Source organism: Lonchura striata, chromosome Z, assembly GCF_050655825.1.
Source record: "Lonchura striata isolate lonStrDom1 chromosome Z, ASM5065582v1, whole genome shotgun sequence".
NCBI classification, from domain to species: domain Eukaryota; kingdom Metazoa; phylum Chordata; class Aves; order Passeriformes; family Estrildidae; genus Lonchura; species Lonchura striata.
In genome coordinates, this window is record NC_140740.1 from 72,380,964 (window position 1) to 72,400,223 (window position 19,260).

The 19,260-nt window shown below is 37.5% G+C and overlaps 1 protein-coding gene across 2 annotated transcripts in view; it reads right to left on the reverse strand.

Moving 5' to 3' along the window:
• Nucleotides 1-19,260, reverse strand: part of MRPS27 (mitochondrial ribosomal protein S27) — a 38,329-nt gene that overhangs the window by 889 nt on the left and 18,180 nt on the right. For both annotated transcript variants that reach the window (XM_021531758.3, XM_085566532.1), the window contains exons 5-10: nt 11,058-11,172; nt 10,475-10,553; nt 9,102-9,217; nt 7,530-7,632; nt 5,277-5,419; nt 3,608-3,763 (exon numbers count right to left, since the gene is read on the reverse strand). In XM_021531758.3, the coding sequence (XP_021387433.2) occupies nt 3,608-3,763; nt 5,277-5,419; nt 7,530-7,632; nt 9,102-9,217; nt 10,475-10,553; nt 11,058-11,172 (712 nt within the window). The remainder of the gene's footprint in view (nt 1-3,607; nt 3,764-5,276; nt 5,420-7,529; nt 7,633-9,101; nt 9,218-10,474; nt 10,554-11,057; nt 11,173-19,260) is intronic.

Consider the following 19,260-nt stretch of genomic DNA (forward strand, 5'->3'; position numbering starts at 1 on the left):
CACTAAGTAACTCCTATAATTTTTCTTCCAAACTTACTGTGTCTTAGGTGTGACTAACACAGATTATACAACACTGTTAAAGCAAGTGATACATTTTTAGGGATATTCTACACTGAAATAGAGCAAAGCCTTAGAAAGGAACTCCAATTTTCTTTCTTAAGCTTTACTTATATAGATTTCCTGCAGCCTAAAATGTTAATACACTTAGGACAATGAATCATCTAGTGATACTATTTCTGGCTTTCTGTGATCTTTAGCCTGATGGCTCTTTCATATTCTGATTAATTGCCTTGAATGTGCAGATAAACAACCATTGAAAAGATGATACAGCACTGGAAAATTCTTTATCCCTTGTTCACTCATTAGGTGAAAACACATTTTTCCAACTCTTTTTTTAAATAAAACATTTTACCCAGCCCAGCACTTGCAAAAATGTTTAAAGTAAGTATGTGTTCTAATGAAAGGTGCATCCGTATTTTCTTCATTTTAATGAAACTGTTTTGCATTGCAGTACAATGGAAAGAAGATGTGTGGATCATTCTCCTCCAAACAAAATGGCAGTTTTAGAGCCATGCAGATATCCAGACTTCCAGTTATCACTAGAAGTTTATGCAGTATGCAGCTGATCCACAGTGTTCCTCTTACCCAAGCTCAGGCTGGAAATAATCTGGAAGTGCATATTCCCTCAGATCCTACCTGGAGGCTCTGCCTTGTTTTTTAGGCAGGAAACTATTATGTCCCCTCTGAGGCCTCTCCACTTCTCTCTCCCTCAGCCAGAACAACTGCAGGCTTTGCTTTGTTTTACCTCAGAGGTCTGAGCTGGACAGACAGCAGATCAAAGACTCTTTAAAATGCTACAGAGGCAGGTCTGAGTGTCTTGCATATTTGGTTCTGTCTCTTTTTTGATTTTATGACAAAGAATGAAGACAAAGCAAATGTCTTCAAAGCTAATGAACTAAAACCAAACTCAATAAAGTATTTAGGTGTTTTAGTCTCAGTAGGTACACAAGGCATCAGTGAAAAAACTGGAGAAACTGTACAACTTGCGTTTGGGGAAGAAACTTGACAACTATGTTCATAGATTAGATGTGTAACTAGTTTAGATCATTCACACTCTTCCTATTAAGCTCTACCAAGGATGAGCTGAAAAGGGGCTGAACTTAAAACACAGGAAATTGAACTACAGAAAGGCAATAAACTGTAAACTAGCAGGTCTTGTCTCCTAAGCCATTACTGGCATCACTGGAATCACTGGTATCCTGGAATACTTCCTGCTCTTCTCTTAATTAATAATACTGATTTAGGAAAGCAGGCTGTCTGTCCCACAGGTACCAAAAGAGCACATTCATAAATGCTTAAATCATGACTTTTATAAGCAGTCTCCATGGCTCTGCATGCAGGTAAGTTAGGGAAGAAGGTGCATTGCTTTTGGTTTTCCCAGTATTTATGTGATAAAATGTTTGCCAGCTACTGATCATTGACACAGATGGAAATAATTGCCTGAAGAACACTATATAGTGACCAGTGAGCCTCAGCACACAGGATCTGAAAATAGGTAATTACAACACAAATGAGTGTCAGAGTCTAGATTACAGCTCTAACAGCTTTTAGGAAAGAGACAAATGCCCTCAGGTCCTCTTTTTTTTTAGTGGAAGCAAAGCCAAGTATCCATATCTGTTGGACTTCCATGACTTTTTCAGGTACTTTACAAATGGCTGTTCTGAAGGTTGTTATGAGACACAGAGGCCATTCCATGGCGTACCACGGAGGAGCATGTGTATGTCTGGAGCAAACCCATATGCTTTTGCCTGCATTCTGAGGCATATGATTTGTGAAGCAGAATTGGAAATGCAGGAGGCAGAAGTAATTGGATTTGAGCTCAAGGAGAAAGACTGGGACATCTTGGCTAATTAATGCAGGGCTGGACAAAGTGCAACTGAATTTTTTTCAGCGCCAGAAGTGCAAACCCTCTGCTGTGGTTACACAGAAGGGGCAGATGATCTGTGCTGGGGCAGGAGCTGGGGAATGAACACATCGCCAGGTTGACTCAGAGTTGCCACCTTCCCTCACCCTGAAGGATTTCTAGTGCACTGTGAACTAGTACACCTGGAAGTGTCCCAGGCCACAAATGAGAAGAGCCATTATGGCTGGCCTAATGGATTTGAGAGAAGAATCTAGGAACTCCTTCAGGCTTAGCTGAAATGGCATTCTCACTCGCAAGCTCCTTTTCTCATTCACACAACTGTTGCATGACTGCAACACACAACCAGAGATTTTGGCTTATTACTGATGCATAGATGTCACATGGTAGCTTTGTCTTTCTAATATTCAGATTTTCCTGTTCAAATTTTAAACACTGGGACTAGTTTTTTGGCCAAAGGTCACTCACTGCCATACCAGGGAATGCCTGAATTAGGATTAATTATGGAATCTATGAAAAGGTTGAGCTGAGAAGAAAACTAGGTTCTTGGCACTAGTCCCCAGTTTGATACTCAGACCTCATTTTGGGCATTCTGCATTATTTTCTTCAAGGCTAGACAATGAACAGACAAAAAGAGATACAAAAATCTTCTCACTCCCTCCTTCAAAGGACACTTGTGTTTACCTAATTCACTGAAATTCATCAAGGCATTAATTACCATATGTTGAGCACCCACTGATTCCCAAACACTTAAATTAAGAACTTTTAACTGCCATAACACAAGTTTAGTATCTAAATGTTAGTGGCGAAGTTATGTAAGTCAAAATTAAAGCAAGACAAAGTGTATGTGTGAGCTGAAACCGTAATATACTAGTCTTAACTTTTGAAATTTCTTTAAACAGTCTGTATCCAGCACAGCTGTCCAAGGTCAGAGCCATCCAGCAGAAATTAAGGAAACTGATGGGTTATGGAAAGAGCACTGCTCATGAAACTGTAAGCCAGGTAAGGTTCAACCTTAAGTACTTGATTTTTGCCACAGCACAAAACAGAGTTGATAAAGTAAAATTAGCTCATTTAGCTAACTTTGAGATGATCAAATAAAATCAGATGATCAAATTAAATGCACTTATTATGTAGATGTGCCCTAATGAACAGCCTTCTGTGTTTCTTAATGTTATCATCAGAATGATGATAACAATCTAAAGATAAAAGGAAGGTGATATGAACTTGATTTAATTTTCCAGTCTGAAAGTACAAGATACAACATTCCTACATAATTATAATGCACACAAATGGACAATAAATTCAGGGTAGTCTCACACCCATTATAATTTATTTTAATGAGCACAAGCCCACACAAGGTCAGATAACAAGTCTCTAAAGATATAACACTTTTGCACACAGGAATGAAGTTATCATTTTCATGTATGAAAAGTGAAGATAAAATTCCAGCAGACAGACAAAAGACAAGTAGCCTTGAGCATTTATGTCTTTGTATGCTGCTGCTTCCTGTTTGGAGAAGTGAAAATGCAAGGTGACATTACTTTCAAAAATGCCAAACAGAATCCTGATGCACTGAAAGGGTGTCAGTCTACCAGCCATAGTAAGTCAGCATCTGTATTTTCTAGTATGCCTCACAGAGATCTACCACAGCTTAGAATATTTAGAGAAATTAAAATGTCTTACCTTGAATCGGCTGTAGTACTCAGGTACTTTAGACTGCTCTGTTTCTTCTGACTCTGCACATTGCGACTTCTGCTCTAATTTCTTGGCTTCTTCAGCAGATTCTGGATCAGGTTTGGCTTCAAAGACAGACTGCAAAATGGTCTCTAAGGCATCAATCTAAACAATCACATTTGTCATGGTTAGAATCAAGAGTTTGGGAATACAATCTAAGTAACACTACTGTCAAACAACTTAATGAATTACCTTGTATTTTGAGATGACTTCTGTATATGCTAAATAGAAACCCAAATTCTAAAAGGAAATGAGAGAATCTTGGAAGAATTTTGTACTGTGCTTGGGATCTTGGAGTGTGTGGCTCTCACTCACAGTCATGCATTGCTTTTTGGGCTCTACTACTGGTTATGTACAGAGATGCAGCATTAGTAAAGAATCAGCAAGAACCTTCTTTTACAAGTTCTTACATTATCCACTGAACAAAGTAAAAAGTACCTCTATACAGATATCATTTCTAGGAATTAATAGCACTTACTATTTTTAGAGTATCAGTACGCAGACAGATAGGATTCTCTATGGATCTATGGTTACCAGAGACATACAGCCCTGTTTCAACACCAGGATGTTCATCTACAACCCAGAGCAAGACAAGGAATTCCCAAATTTGTCTAGGGTTTGTAAGCAGAAAAAAATCACAAGTGTATTAAGTTGAATTCTTCAGACTTCAAGTAAGAAAGACACCTCCAAAACCACACACCTGAAGAGGTAACTCAAAATGGTGGAAGTCACAGATGTGACCTGTCTTGGACTATCCAGTATTATTTTTGGAGAAGCTTCAGAAAATAGAGCAATAGGTAGGAGTACCTGCTGAGCAGTGCCCCAGACTTCTGCTTGTCAGGGGAGACTGCAAGTTTAGTAGTGACATAAGCAAAAAGGAGGCTCCCACTATCAGTGACACCTTAGGAAAAAGTACCAAGAAGAGAAGGAGAGACCTCTGTGATGTTTCTATGCTCCAGCCCATGTCATAGTGACATACTAAGTTACTCCTAAACTGTCTGATTCCAGGATCAGCCTGATTTGCCAGGATCAGCCTGATTTGCCACAACACTCCTAAGCCCCAAGTCCCTTAGGTAGTGCCGACCTCATAAATGGACTGAATCTAGCCATCCTCCCTGTAGGGCAGTACAAACATTCTAGAAATCACTCTGTTGGCTTTTTGGACCAGTACCACTCAGGACATCATCTGAGGTCACAGAATACATACAATTAGCCATAAGGGCAAGAAGATGTGACAGTTCATCCTCACTACTAAAAAATATGTCTCTGAGTGGTTTCAAAAACTTGAGAAACAAAGTTGTCTTCCTATCCCTACAGACACGTTTCCTTTGACACAGACACAGGTGTCTCTAAAGGGAGGGCAAGGCTTAGAAAACTTACTTAAATGGTCTGTGGCAGCAGCACACATTCACTGCCAAGGACATGCCAGCAGACATCATCACTGGCTCATCAACTTAAGCACTGATTCTGTTCTAAATATTATTTCTCCTGTCTTGTAAAGGCCTCTGAAGTTTGCAGGGCATCTTTTCATTAACAAAGCATAGAATTCACAGGTTTTATTGAAGTTTGTTTAATATTAAATTCCCCTTGTTCAGTAGGTTGCAGCCTTTATACTTACAGCTTCTTTACAGATTTTGATGTCCCCTGACAATGAAGCCACATTCTCCATCACTTGCAAGGCTCTATTTAAATATCCAGGTGTCCACATCAGTGGCATTAGATGGTATACAGCTCTTAATCCTTTTGTCAACTCCACCTTCCCTGTGATAAAAACACACTTTATTGTTAGTGTTTCAATATCTGAATCTTAATGGAACCTGTATAGGTTGGCTCTGGATTTTAGCAAGTGTCTTGGCTTCAGTGGTAAAAAAAAACACCTACAAAGTTTTTCTGAAAGAATTTCCATTGCTCTAATTTTATTAATGTGCCTCTTTTTTGCTCAACTTCATCTAATTAAGTGCATGTTTCTGGTACCTCCTCATTCCCCCTCACCCAGAAATTTGCCGAGATGGAAATCAGAGTAAGTGGTCAGGTTTTCTGGTTGTCTGGCTTTGTAACAGCAGCTTGTAGAAGGATGCCTGAAGATCTCAGACAAATGTCTCCTTACCTTTCAGCTGACTATGGAGCATGTATGCACTAAATCTGATTCTCCAGATTTACCTCTGTGGCCTCTAGGGTTTACTCACCCATAACAGCACATATTATGGCTAAGTGCTCAGCTTACTACCCCTGTTTCTGCTTAGGCTTCCTAAGGAAAATACAGGACACCTGCCAAAAAGCAAATTCTAGTTTTTGATATCAGACAATCTGTGCAACAACGTGTTCATTGATTTTAGCATGACCTGTGATGTACTACACCACTTGCAAAGTGGCTTTTTTCTGCCAGTAATTACTTGAGATCACAAAACTCCTGCATAATAGAGGAAGCACACATGACATTGTAGTAGATGCAATTTACAATGATTGCCACTCTTGGGCTTTGATCTTGTTATTGTCAGCATAACAGATATTACCTCTTCAAGTGTAGCTTACAGGAGTTGTGTCCAAGCTCCCAATTCAACCTGCACTCTGGCTATAATAAGACAAAACTATGAGACACACCCTCTTTACATGGAAGAGAACAATTTAGGAAAAGCAAGGTAGTAAGTGCACAGACAAAACCTATGGACCATGGCTAAATTAAAATAGCTGAGGTGCTTGAGGTCACTCTGTGCCTGTAGACATCTTTTTCTCTCTCAGAGGTCAGTTCCATTAGTGTTGGCAAGACTTTGATATATGTGACATAACAGTAAATAGCTTTTGATCCACTGAAAGTCAATGTCATGGACCAAGCACTACTGCTCTCAGAAAAGAGTGAAGTGCATTTTTGAAATACAGCTACTACTCTACTAATCTATATGACATTTAAAACTCTCCAAACTGAATGCCAACTGGACAGTAAAGTCGTTGTCTGTAACAGTATCTCCATTGGATTATGAACTACAGCACTTTGAAAAATCCTGCTTTCAAATTAGTTTTCACATTTATCCCTCTTTTTGGCTGAAAGTTAGGGGTTTTTTACAGTCATGATAAATACAAATCAGCATCCTAACTCTGCCACCACACATCATATTTTGAGGTGACATTTGAAGAACAAATTCACTTTTTATTACCCTCAATAATGCAGTAATGAAACAAAAATTTACAATAAATTGTTGAGTACTTACTTTCTAGTGAATAATCATTTTGTAGAGAAGAACAAAACCATATCCATCTCTACCATATTCCACTAAAGAGTCAGAGGAAATTCAAGAATTGTTTGCCCATTTCCCTTCCCTTCAATTCTGAATATACTGTAACTTCTCTTTAATACTATATAGCACTGCTATCTGCTGTTCACAACCCCAACATTTACTTTACAATGATTACTAAAAGTTCTAACCATAGTGTGTTCCAGGGTGTGCTCTCCCATCTCATAAGGTTTAAAGGTTATTTTAAGATGTTCATTAACCAGAAAGACCCTGTTGTCCATAACCTTATAATGTGTGTCATAGAAATCTGTACTTTAGGGTATTTTTTTTTATGATTTGTTGTTCAGCCAACAAACAAATCCCACTGTTATTCAGAATATCTTCTCTCTTTCAACATCTAACCCAAACATGCAATGAGCACTACAACTGGTTCTGAAGCTTTCTGATGAATCAAATTCAAACCAGTACTACCCTCCAGGCCTACAAAACAGGTTCAATCGTAACTCTGAAATTGTCCTTCCACTATTTCTTTTTCTCCTTTGCCTTCTCCTTGATTACATTTTAATAAAACAAAGATGCCAATTTAGTTCAGGCTCTGAAGACAAGAGGGGAAAGCTGACAATGAGGGAGGTAGAACTTACCAAGGAATGCATAGCCATAGAGCTGGGAACTAAAACCCACAGTGTTACTTTGCTTTAGACCCGTAAGCAATAGCGAAGCTCCAATATTTCTCTCTTCTTCCCACTGCAAATAATGTATCGACTAAGTAAGTGTTCCTTTAACAAATACAAATATAAAATGGCAGCAAAGACAGCATGCACAGCTTTCATCACATCTCAGCAATAAAGTAAAGAATCATTAAACATGCCCAGAGTTTAGTTACAGTATATGTGTCCTGAGGAACAGTACAGACTGTACTGAGGAACAACTCCCTTTCCAGAAGACTAATACGTGAGTGATTGAAATTTTGCAAGAAAGTTCTTCTTACTATTTTTACCCCTACATCTGAACCGAACACAGAAAACTGGTTCTGAAGATTACAAGGCATTGAATGGTACTTTGAATGGTGTATACGAATAAAAATATAATTTCATTGCTGTCTTTGGATGGGATTACTTCAAAATTCATATTAAATAAGTCATAGCTATATAAATAACCTTGCTTTAAACATGTCTTATGTTCATACCACCTTTGCTTGCACATTCAGCTTCCATGAAGCACTACAAATACTGACAAATGCGCATCTCCGCAGTACGGATATACAAACGTGGACAAACACAATGGAAAAATGAGATTTTCATCCCTTTGCTTTTCATAGTGACTAAGCATGCTTTATTTCTAAGGAATGAAGAGAATATCCAAAACAGTAAATGCGCTTTTCTCTTCTTTGGTGAAAACTCAAATTACAACCCAATTGGGTAAAACCTGAAGGCACCTGTAAAATGTGTTTTGGAAGATCCTTCATGTAACACAGATGGAGGTGTCAAGCATTTGCTATATAGATGACAACATGCTATTGAAGGCTTGAGCAAATTACATTAAAAATAGCTTCCTACAGAGATCATGGCTGAGCCCTTTACTGACTGAGCCCCTTCTCCAAAGGTAGAATAATGCCACTTCCAAGACCCTGAACTGTCATTCAGGCTTAAAGCAAGCAAGCTGTAAATAATAAACTCATAATCCCTGGAGTTAGGAGAAACATAACAAAATTAATTTTCAAACAGATAGGTAATAAGAAGCTATACTCCCAAAGCCAACTGGGATACTAAAAAAACCTAGTAAAAATGCATTATAATTCTGCAACATGACCGTTACCAAGCTCTGATGGTGAGCAATACTAAGCTCAATGGGATTCTATATAATAGCTGACTTTTTTTAGCGGCAATCGATAGAGTCTGCTTTGAACTGAAGTATCAGTTCATGTCCTTCAAATGGGCACACATTACATCTGAAAATCCCTACACACCCTCCCTTTCAGAGAAAGGGCAAAAGGGGTGACGAGTGATTTGATGGTTTTCATACTTGGTTCTTTCTTTTTTCCTTTCTTCCTTCTGCAGTTGCAAAAATAATGAGAAAAAATATTTCCCCCATTTTTTATCCCCCACGTAAACTTAGAGGTTATAAAATATGTTCATGATTGAATGTCTAATTGACTGCATCACAACACTTGGAAGCAGAAGTTTTGTGTATCTTTCTGAGTGTGGTCAGCTTACCGTATGTTCAGACTTGGTTGCCAGGTACTGGTATAAAACATAGAGAGAAAGAAGCTGTGTTGATAATTCATCAAAACTTTCTTGGAGCATGATCTCTGTAACTACTGACATAGCATCTATGGAGGAAAACAATACTTAATCAGCAGAGCTTCCAATACGTATCTTCCTTTTGCACCCACTCATGTTCAGTGACACTTTATTGCTGCAGTATGCTTTGCAATAGTTAAACAGAAAATAAAACATTTCCTGCAACTAGAATACACCTACAGAATTAGTCTTATTCCTTTGGGTTGCTCAAACACACTGCAAGAAGGAAGAATGGGTTGAACAGCATGAAACTACAGCCAAGGAGTTCTTAAAATCATCTTAGCTCTACACATTTCAGTTGGCTCTTTCCTCAGCTCTTCAATCACTAAAAAATTTTAAAAAAATATTTCTTTGTTCTTGTGTTTTGATTACAAACAAGAGAAAACGGGCTTAACTTCATTAGCCTTAGGGTGACTGGAGTACAAAGGGTAAGAACTGTTGTCACAGATCATCCACAATGGTCTATTCAGCAAACAATGCTCTAGAGAAGCTCTACATGTAGTTTCAGTGACACTCCTATCAGGAAGGACAGTTTGGAAAAAGGACTTCAGCTTTACACAGAAAATAAATATAGAAAAACTATGGGGGGATTCAAAGACAGAGGGGGTATGTCCCAAAGTAAAAAAATTGCATGTATTAATTTATTGTTTAGCAAAATCTTTCAGTTCCTTTCTATTATCTGTTTTAGAAGAGCTTTATGCAAAGGAAACCTTACTGCAAGTTTACAGTACTAGAAAACCTGCAGTGAAATTAAAATCAGTCATTAAAATCACTATCTGTCCTCAAACATGAGAGGTAGTTCCAATATGGCAATTCAGCATAGCTGGCTTGCTCCACTGACAGTCTGAAAGCCTACACAAATAGTTTATATATGTAGCTTTTTGAACAGTTAAATGTATGGAAGACGAATACCAACACACATTTTAATTCTGGTAACACTCTAATTAATTGTCACTAATAAGTTCTATCATATCAGTACGACATATGTCAGACTGAAAATGATGTAACCGAAGAAGATGGTTTACACTTGCAATAGGATTAATAACAGTAGAAACTGTGAATCATGCAAGTTTCAAAACTATAAAAAAAATAAAATCCCAACAAAAACAAGAGAAAAACATGCAGAAAATCCTTAAAGGGAAGGTGAAGTTGCATTTTATGTTGAATTTAGGAAAAAATATGCCTACAAGTTTTTAGTCTAAAAAAAAAACTCTGTAAATATAAATATATAAATATAAATATAATATATATAACTAAGAATGCAGTAATGGTATGTGTTTTCTTACCTTCATATTTCTTCTGCTTTATAAAGCAATCCAGCAAAATATTGAATGTAAAATTATCTGGAAAAATTCCATACTGAACCTGAAGAAAAGAAAGAAAAGAAGTTGTGTGCAAGTGTGCTGTTCAAATCTTTGCAAGCACAATGCTGCAGATACCAGAAAGAGCAGAACCACGACACTGCACATTGGTGCAATGTACAGTCAAACAACACAAGAGATTAGCATGGCTCCTGTGATGTAGGCCCTCCAACTTCTGATGCACTGGATTTGTTTTATCATTTTATCTGAGCCTTTTGCAGAAGGAATGGTACTGCCTATCATGTTATTATGCCTCCCCTGCAATTAACACGTCTTGGACACCAATATTATTTAAAACCAAAAAGCTTTCTGAGAAAAGAGAGAATTTAAAAACCGTAAAAAAGCCATTGCTAAAATTCAACTGCAATAGTAATTTGTATTCTGATAAATAAATCTGAACTTCAAACTATGGTCTGCAGGACCTGGCTGCAACAGGAATTCCTGTCAAGCCACACTTGAATCAAAAGCCAATCAAATATATTCGTGTCTGTTTTTTGGTAAAACTTACCTTGTTTTGTATTGTGTATAAGGCTTTATCTTGAGCATTGTATTTTAGGCACTGTCTGATCCAGCTGTGAATGGTCCAGTCTCTTAAGTACCAGCAATTTGGGCTATGCCTAAACCTAAAGATGAAAAAAAGTTCTGGTGACAATATGACTCTGCTACCACATAAACAAACTCTGTAATCAACCCAACTATGAGTTTCAAAACCTCACAATTTGTGAACTCAGATAAAAATTTCTCCATGTTTGACTTGGCAGTCAATCACTGCTCTCTAAAGAGCTCCAGATAGTCCTTTCAAGGAAGAGAAACAAAACTTTGGCACGTAAATAGTATGTACAAAGGGGAATCTGATATTTTTTACAAATGCATAATATTTAAACTTCTCACTTTCCTGAAAGCCTATTGCTTTTTTCTTGAAAAAAAAGAATACCAAAAAATAACAGTTTGGTACATTTATGAAGACCAACGGAGACTGGTGTAAATACTGTAGTATGTTCTGACATTGTCCTTCTGATTGTGTAAGATTGCATTATATAACATTTTGATGTATAATGTTGCTGTGCTTGTCAAAGAGCTATGACTGATAATGTCAGCAAGTATCAGAATTACATCAAAATATATCCGCATTTGAAACGTTGGAGCTTGTGTAATCTGGTGTCTCTCACGCTTTCTAAATCATGCCTCACTTCTCCAGTTAAGAATTCATTATGCCTCAGTACAGGTCATCCCTGGGCTGCTGCATGCTCCATTTGCCTTAGAAATGTTTCATCAGTGAGGCATAGCTCATGCACGAGGAACCTGCTGGAAAGCCTTTCCTCGCCTCTCTGCACCAGTTTAATCTATTCTGAGACACCTCATGCCATAACTTCAGCAGTCTTCCAAGGCAAACCACTCCTGCGCTCCACCAATTTGTAAAATTAAATACTTTTAATTTAATTGCATCCTTATTCAGACACATACACTTTGCTCTGTATTTGAACAAATGGTGACAAAAAGCACATGGAACTTTAGCTTTGACAATTATCCAAGCATCAGTTAAAAGTTCAGTGGTAGGAGCTGCTGCCTTGGTTCTGAGCTGAATTTCATACTCTTGTGTGAAGAGATGTATGCAGTCTTTCTCAATTCAAACAAAAACTGATCTCAGCCCCCAGCACAGAAGTGACTGCCACTTTCTGTAAAGAACACCAAGGACTGAGCTGAGCTCATGTGCAGATGCTGTAGCCCCAAGCCAAGCTGCAGCACCATTTAGAGGCAGGGTAGACTCTTCCATCTGAGTAAGCGTGCTTTCCAGAACGTTTATCAGATTAATGTGGCCACCAATCCCCTTTCCCCCTCAGTAAATCTCTTGTCTGTCACTGAGGGCTACACACATGACCAAGGCTGGAAAAGTACTGCAGCTAGGCAGCCTTCAGAACGATGAAGACAGCCATGCCAAAAGTGGATCTAAACAACTACAGAGTCTAAATATAAGTACTGTAAGTGGCATAGAAATCTCCCCATTAAATTAGAATTTAATAGCCAAAGAAAAGCATGCTTTGAATATTAAATTACAAGCATTCTGGTGCTGTAATTGCTTTCCATTTACTTCTCCCTGGAGCTCAAATACTTAAGAGTAGCAAGAATGTATATTTGCTTTCACTAAAGTCCTGTGTCATGGACAAATTCAGTTACAGGAATTTGGATTTAATCATACTTTGATGAAAAACTTATCTAAGTGCTACAGACTTTTTCACCAGCAATTTAAGAAGGGTCCAGCTGGAACACCAGCACCCAGCAATAATGCTGCTGACATATTTTCAAGTTTCATTAAATGCTTATATTGTTTCACCAGTGGAAAACAACAGACTTGTCTTTCAAAAAGTGTGATGCTGATACTCTCAAATATTTACGTTTTCTACTAATACAATCTTTGCAAATTAAAAGCAAGTATTCAAAAAACAACAACAACAAACAACCCAACCAGCTGTTTTTAACGCATTTGAATATTCAACTTTGTTTCACAGTTCTGTTTATTCTCTTGAGTACACCACAGTGAGAAAGAGCACTCCAATACTTCCTGCACCCTGGGATTGCTAAAGCTTGCTGTAATGGAATCTTCTAGGTTTCAGAGTAAAACTGGATTTGGACAGCAAAAGGCCTAACAGGGATATAATATAGCCTAGAAACAGAATGAAGCCAATCATCGATCAACACTCATTGCTGGAATCAATATGCACAAAATCCAGACATATGTTATAAAACCTTGTAAAAAATCTGCACATCAGCTTTTATAGGGCTGGGACTGATTTTTGCGCATGTACGTGTGTGTGTATGACAACCACAGATTTTTTCATACATAATTACTGTATGTATGTTACTATTAATATCTTTATACTGATCTTTATGCTCAAATCACGTCTTGCCTGCCCTAGGTGTTATGCAAATAAAAATTAAAGTTCTTCTCAACAAAGTAATTTTCTGGTTAATCCTAACAATTAATTACAAGTTAGTTGCATGGAAATGAAGAGGGAACTGGTGTCTGAATGCAATATATATGCATGTACAAGACCCCTCAACACTAGACACTTCCATTAATCCATGATGTTGTAGGAGAATTGGAAATGAAAGGTGAACAATGACACTGCAAACTTTAATTGGCTTTGATTTAATTGTTAATGCTGGGATAAGTTCTGTCTCTGTTGTACTAGCTGAGAAGAGAAACCAACAGAGTATCTGTTTTTTACAATTAAAAAATCAAACAAATGTTGTTGCAGGCACTTTTATTTTAAATGGAATCAGGAAAAAGAGGAGGTTGCTCATCATTTTGACAAGCATTAACATCCTCCTCCTTCTCTATGTCCACCAAACAGGATATAATTAAGCAAGGCAATATGTTCAAGGACAGATGAAAAGACAGAAGGAAGTTAAAACTACATAAAAAAAAGAGGATTCAGAATGAATTAAATAAAGGAAATCAAAGCAACTGCTGTGTGTTTAATGGAGAGACCAGAAGGTTATCTTGCAGATGTCTGGTGCTGACACTCATTTTTCTGAGAACTAATAAAAACCTGAGAAGCCCAAGATTCTTATAATGTGTTCAGAAAAAAAAAAAAAACAAGAAGGAACTGTAACAATATTAGAGAAGCTCTCTGTTGGTACACTTTAATGCTAATGGCTAAAGAATCAATATGGTCATCCTTCCAGTCATTGAATGAGAACATCAGCCTCCATGGGGAATAAAACCAGAAATACTGGTAATACAGGGAGAGCCTGAAATATCAAGCTCATTGTGAATTTAAAAGTAGACAATGCAGTACTCAAGAGGATTCTTTTTCTTTTTAAAGGCTGTTCAAATTACGCAGTCCAGAAACTTGATTTTCACTAACAGTTGTCTTGTACTTGCAAAATGATTGTAACTTGGAAGAAGAGATAGGAGTGTACAGCATCAGTACAAGGCAACCAGAACAGGCCAGCACATTGGGCTACATTGTCAGATCACTAAGTTACCACATAAAGCCCTACTGCTCATTATTTTCAACTGTGCTGGGGTACTCACGCTGTGTGAAAGAAACTGAACAATAAAAAAGTTTAACAGATGCTGAGAGTGCTTCATGGGGTGCTGTACTACTATAGCAAGCATGACTTATTTATATTGGTCCTCACACACCGCAGAAAAGCTGAATTCCTGCCCTACTAATTTATTTCAGTCTTGCAATTTTGTTTGTGCCATCAAGTGGTGATGCACTCTAGCTGCTTTCACACACCCTGTCTTCTCAAGGGAAGTAATGCAGCAAACCTGAGAGCAAACAGAACCACCCCCTGCTGGTCTGCATTCTTTTCCCTAGGTTGACAGAGGGCCCTTCATTGCTCTGGGGACAGTCACAAATGAGGAAGACGGTGAAGGAAAATTTGCTGCACTACAGAAGAGAAAGTGCTGTAGAAGTGACATACCATGAGGAAGAGCTGCGCTCTGCTCCTCCTGGGTACTATAGAGGGAAAACCAGCTCAGCAGATCGGTTCCCGTTCTTTGCTGATCACAAATTCCATTTTGTACTCCATGGCTTTCTTAAGGGCCAGTCCAATTACTGGTACTCCCAGAAGCTATCCTTGTGCAAGACACTATTTTTCTCTTCCCCATTCTCCCCTGCTCTGTGAAACAGAATGAAGAGATCCTTCCTTTCTCCACCTTTACCTGACCTAATGATAAAGCATCTTGTAATGATCCATACATCCTACACTTCCTATCTCTCTTCTTTTAAAACTAGAGAGAAACATGGGTCTGCATGTTCATATATTTTCAACAGGAAGGAAGAGTGCCAGATTTCTTCTAATCCACTTACAATTCTACAAAGTCCAACGCAAAGCAGAGACTTAAAATTAATAAATATAATAGGAAATATCACTGCAAACCAGGAAGAAGATATCTCAATGGAATGAATCCAAAGCAACTCCACATTTTACATGAGTCATACAGAGCTGAGAAGCATATTAACAATGTCATGTTTTTTTCTTCCCAGGCACATTTTTTCAGCTACAATGCATAATGATCAAATGGATTCCAGGCAGGCTTAGCTTGGAAACTGGAAGGCTGTCACCCAGAACTCCCCCTTTGTTTGTCATTTCAAGCCACAAGCTTTGGGGGAAATCATCTACATTTTAAATGGACCCAGAGGCATTGCTTATACATCAGTGTCAAAGAAAACAATCCTGGAAGAGCAATCATTATTGACAGAAATTTCCTTTTTAAAATAAACAGAACTGTATTTTTCCATCTTTTCTTTGCCTGCCCTTTTAGCTTTCCTCCTTCTTGTATAAATCATGTAATAATTTGATGTGTAAACCTACCAGTCCTATAGGAAATACCTCACACATTAAGTGCCTACACTCAAAAACAGAGGGAACATACTGCTTTTGTATTGAAATGAAAAACTCAAGAAGTATGTGTACTTTAAGAAATCCATTATCAAAAGCAGTAATAGGACAGGTTAAAAAATTAGATATGACAACTGTAACAGACCATAGTCTAGGGCTGAGGCAAAATCTTACACATTTTCAAGCAGAAAATTGGTTTGCAGACTCCCTGAAAACACATATTCAGCCCCTATTGTATTCTAATTTTTATTGACTTTCCCCTGTCTTATATTTTGAATTTATTTAACTTGATTGCTTTGATGGTGTAATTAATTCTTCTAAACTAAGCTCCTTCCACATCCACATGAATTCATATTTCATGCACAACATTTTTTTCAAGATTTGCACAGAGCTCTTATACCACTAATGCATGTCTGACGATGGCCCCAAAATAGACCTAAATGATCAGATGTGGAGAAACGACAGTACAGAACCACAGTCAAACATCAAGGCTGAGCAGGAGACCTTAAGAATATTTTCAGTATCATGTCTTGTTTCATGTTATACCACATTAAGTTTTTATTTCCTTTCATTTCACTTTACAAGTTTACCTATTTCTTAATCCTTAAGCTTAGTAATAAGACTAGATTTGGAAAAGTAGATATTTTGGCTAGAAGTACCTACTACACATTTATTTAGGAAGACTCAAAATATCACCTGGGTAACTTCCCTCTACCAACAACTGAAGGGAGAAAATTCAGTTGCTTCAGGGTAGCTATTGCATTGCTCAAAACCACATTAATGCACAGAAAGCTCAGCTTCTCAAAGTCTCTTTCTAACAGTAACTATCACACAGCATTCACCATATACCAGCTAGGATGTAGTTTACTCTTTATTAACCTAGCTAGTTTGACAGTTTTTCTTTTTTTCCTACCCATTGTTGTCAGCCTCTTATCACTAAATGCTCTTCCTCCTTTCGATGAATTTAAGGCATCTTCGAGAGTAAAACATAAGGAATAACCCTTATTACATTAAAAGTTTAAAAAACAGTATGATCAAAGAGTTGCAAAATCCTAAATTTTTTAAGTCTTAAGATAATGTATGAATGGACAAGCAGTTTACCACAGCATAAATACTTTGCTTACACATAAATAGACCTAAGAGCCATCACAAAAGAAATAGCAAAACAACAGATAAGGAGCCTATGGCAAAGTTTAAACCAATTTATTGGTATTTCTGGTATTGCAATATTTTAAACAACTACTGGTACTCCTGAAAAAAAAAATCTGAATTATTTATCAATCCTTCCATCCAGATGCAGTCAACATAACAGAACTGCAGGGGACCTGCTCTTCCAACCTTCTGCCAGCAGGTTACACCAAGCAGCCCTGAACCTCCTTAGAAATATTTGCAAAGCACAAAGCAGCAATCCTTCAGGCAACCTGATTAATATCCTATACCTTAAATGCTTCAAATCTTTATTATAATTAGTTCAGACTGAAAAAGCAAATCCAAGGCTCAAACAACATATACTCAGTATAAACTCTTTGTCCTTGGGAAAACTCTTTGAGGCTGCTAAATGTGTTTCCTAAAAAGCTACCCTAGTCATGAAGATTCATAGTACTTCAGAATTATGCACTCCCTGGCACAACTCCAATGGAAGTTCACTTCTAAGAAGAATGTGACCTAGTCTGTGTCAGTTTAGCTTAACATGCTCTGTATGCCTAACCTGAAATAGGATGACACTCAAAGAAGCTGAAGACCTTAACATTTAAAAATCCAGTATCAACACAATTCCTTGTTCTAGGTTAAAGGGAAGGTCACTAGCGAGCTCAGAAGAAATGGACACTTGGGGATCCTCCTAGATGAAAGAATACTGCTACCAAAAAAAGGTGATGCCTGCTTTAGTCTCATGAAGGAAATAAATTTATTACATTCAGTTTTATTTCAAATGCAAACTATGAATAAAGCAACGCCCCTTTTTGATTTAACAAAATGATGAGGCGAACTGCAATGAAGGAAACCAAATAAACAGATTTTAGAATAGAGTACTTTTATTTTTCTCCTTTTCCCAGGATAATAGTTACCCACCACCTTTCACCTCTCCCAATCCTTTTAAAAAAAGACAATCCAATTTTCTTCTCACACATGTGAAAAATCTATACTATTTTCACCATAAAGATGAAATTCACTCAAAGAGTGATGATTACGAAGAAAAGGTTGCGTCATAAAAATAACAATAATGAAAAACCCAATATCTCCCCAAACTATTGACTGTAAGGGACACAGCTCTCTGTGACTAACAATTCAGGACTTATAATTTAAATTATTGGTTTTGAATAAAAATATCACTAATACTGTATAGACAGTATCGCAGGCTGAGAAAATACACAGGGAATGATGAAGTGAGCTGTTGCTATAGTGATTCTGGTAAGATTCTCTTAAGTGCCCTTCCTTTTCCCCATGCAACCACAATCAAGTCTAATTTAAAACTGACTCTTCCATTAATTGCATCTTTTTCCGGTATCCTGGCATACAAAAACAGAGAAATTAAGAACCATACAAGATACTACATTTCTTGCTTCAGGGAATTTTTTTTAATCTCAGCAATTTCAAAGTGCATCAGGATAAAACTTGCTATTTCAAAGCTCAAAGGGTCAGTTCTGCTGATTCTTTTACTTGGATCTCTGAAAACTGATTAACACAAGGCTGTAAACAAAGGTACACATGAGTAAAGCTCTGATTTGATTGTTACCATTTTACTAACTCAGCTATGTCTGTCATTATTTGAACAAATGAAACCTGTCTGAAAGCTAGTATACAAGCTATAAACTCATTTCTCAAAACAAAAAAAATTTGCAAAAGCCTGCTTGCAATTTCTAGTTAGTGTTACCACCTTTGCAACCGTTCACTTTGCCAAGTGACTGAGCACTAAATGCTGTAAGAAAGTCAGTTTCCAGCAGAAAGGTAGCTCCCACTAGCTCCATTTCAAAAGTAAGTTTAAAATATTTTGCATACCAAATAGTACTTGTGTCATGGACTTTTTCCAACCAGACAACTTTAAGTCATTTGAGGGACTAAACTGCTTTAAAGCTCATTAGGCTTAATTTTTAAAAAATAAATTACTAGAGATGTTTTAGAAAACTTCCATCTCTTTAGCTACCAACTACTGGAGGGATGCCACAATGAAGCTTGCCTTCCAGTAACCATTAACCAAGCTGGACAGACATGCAGCACCAAGGGCTTTCCAGGAAGACAAAACAGTGGCTCTAAGTTCTGTGATAGCTCAGTGTCAGAGGGAAGTGCATCACACATTAACGTGTTTCTGCCTTTTAGCACTAAGCCTAAAGTATGAGAGAATACTCCTTTCATGCCAT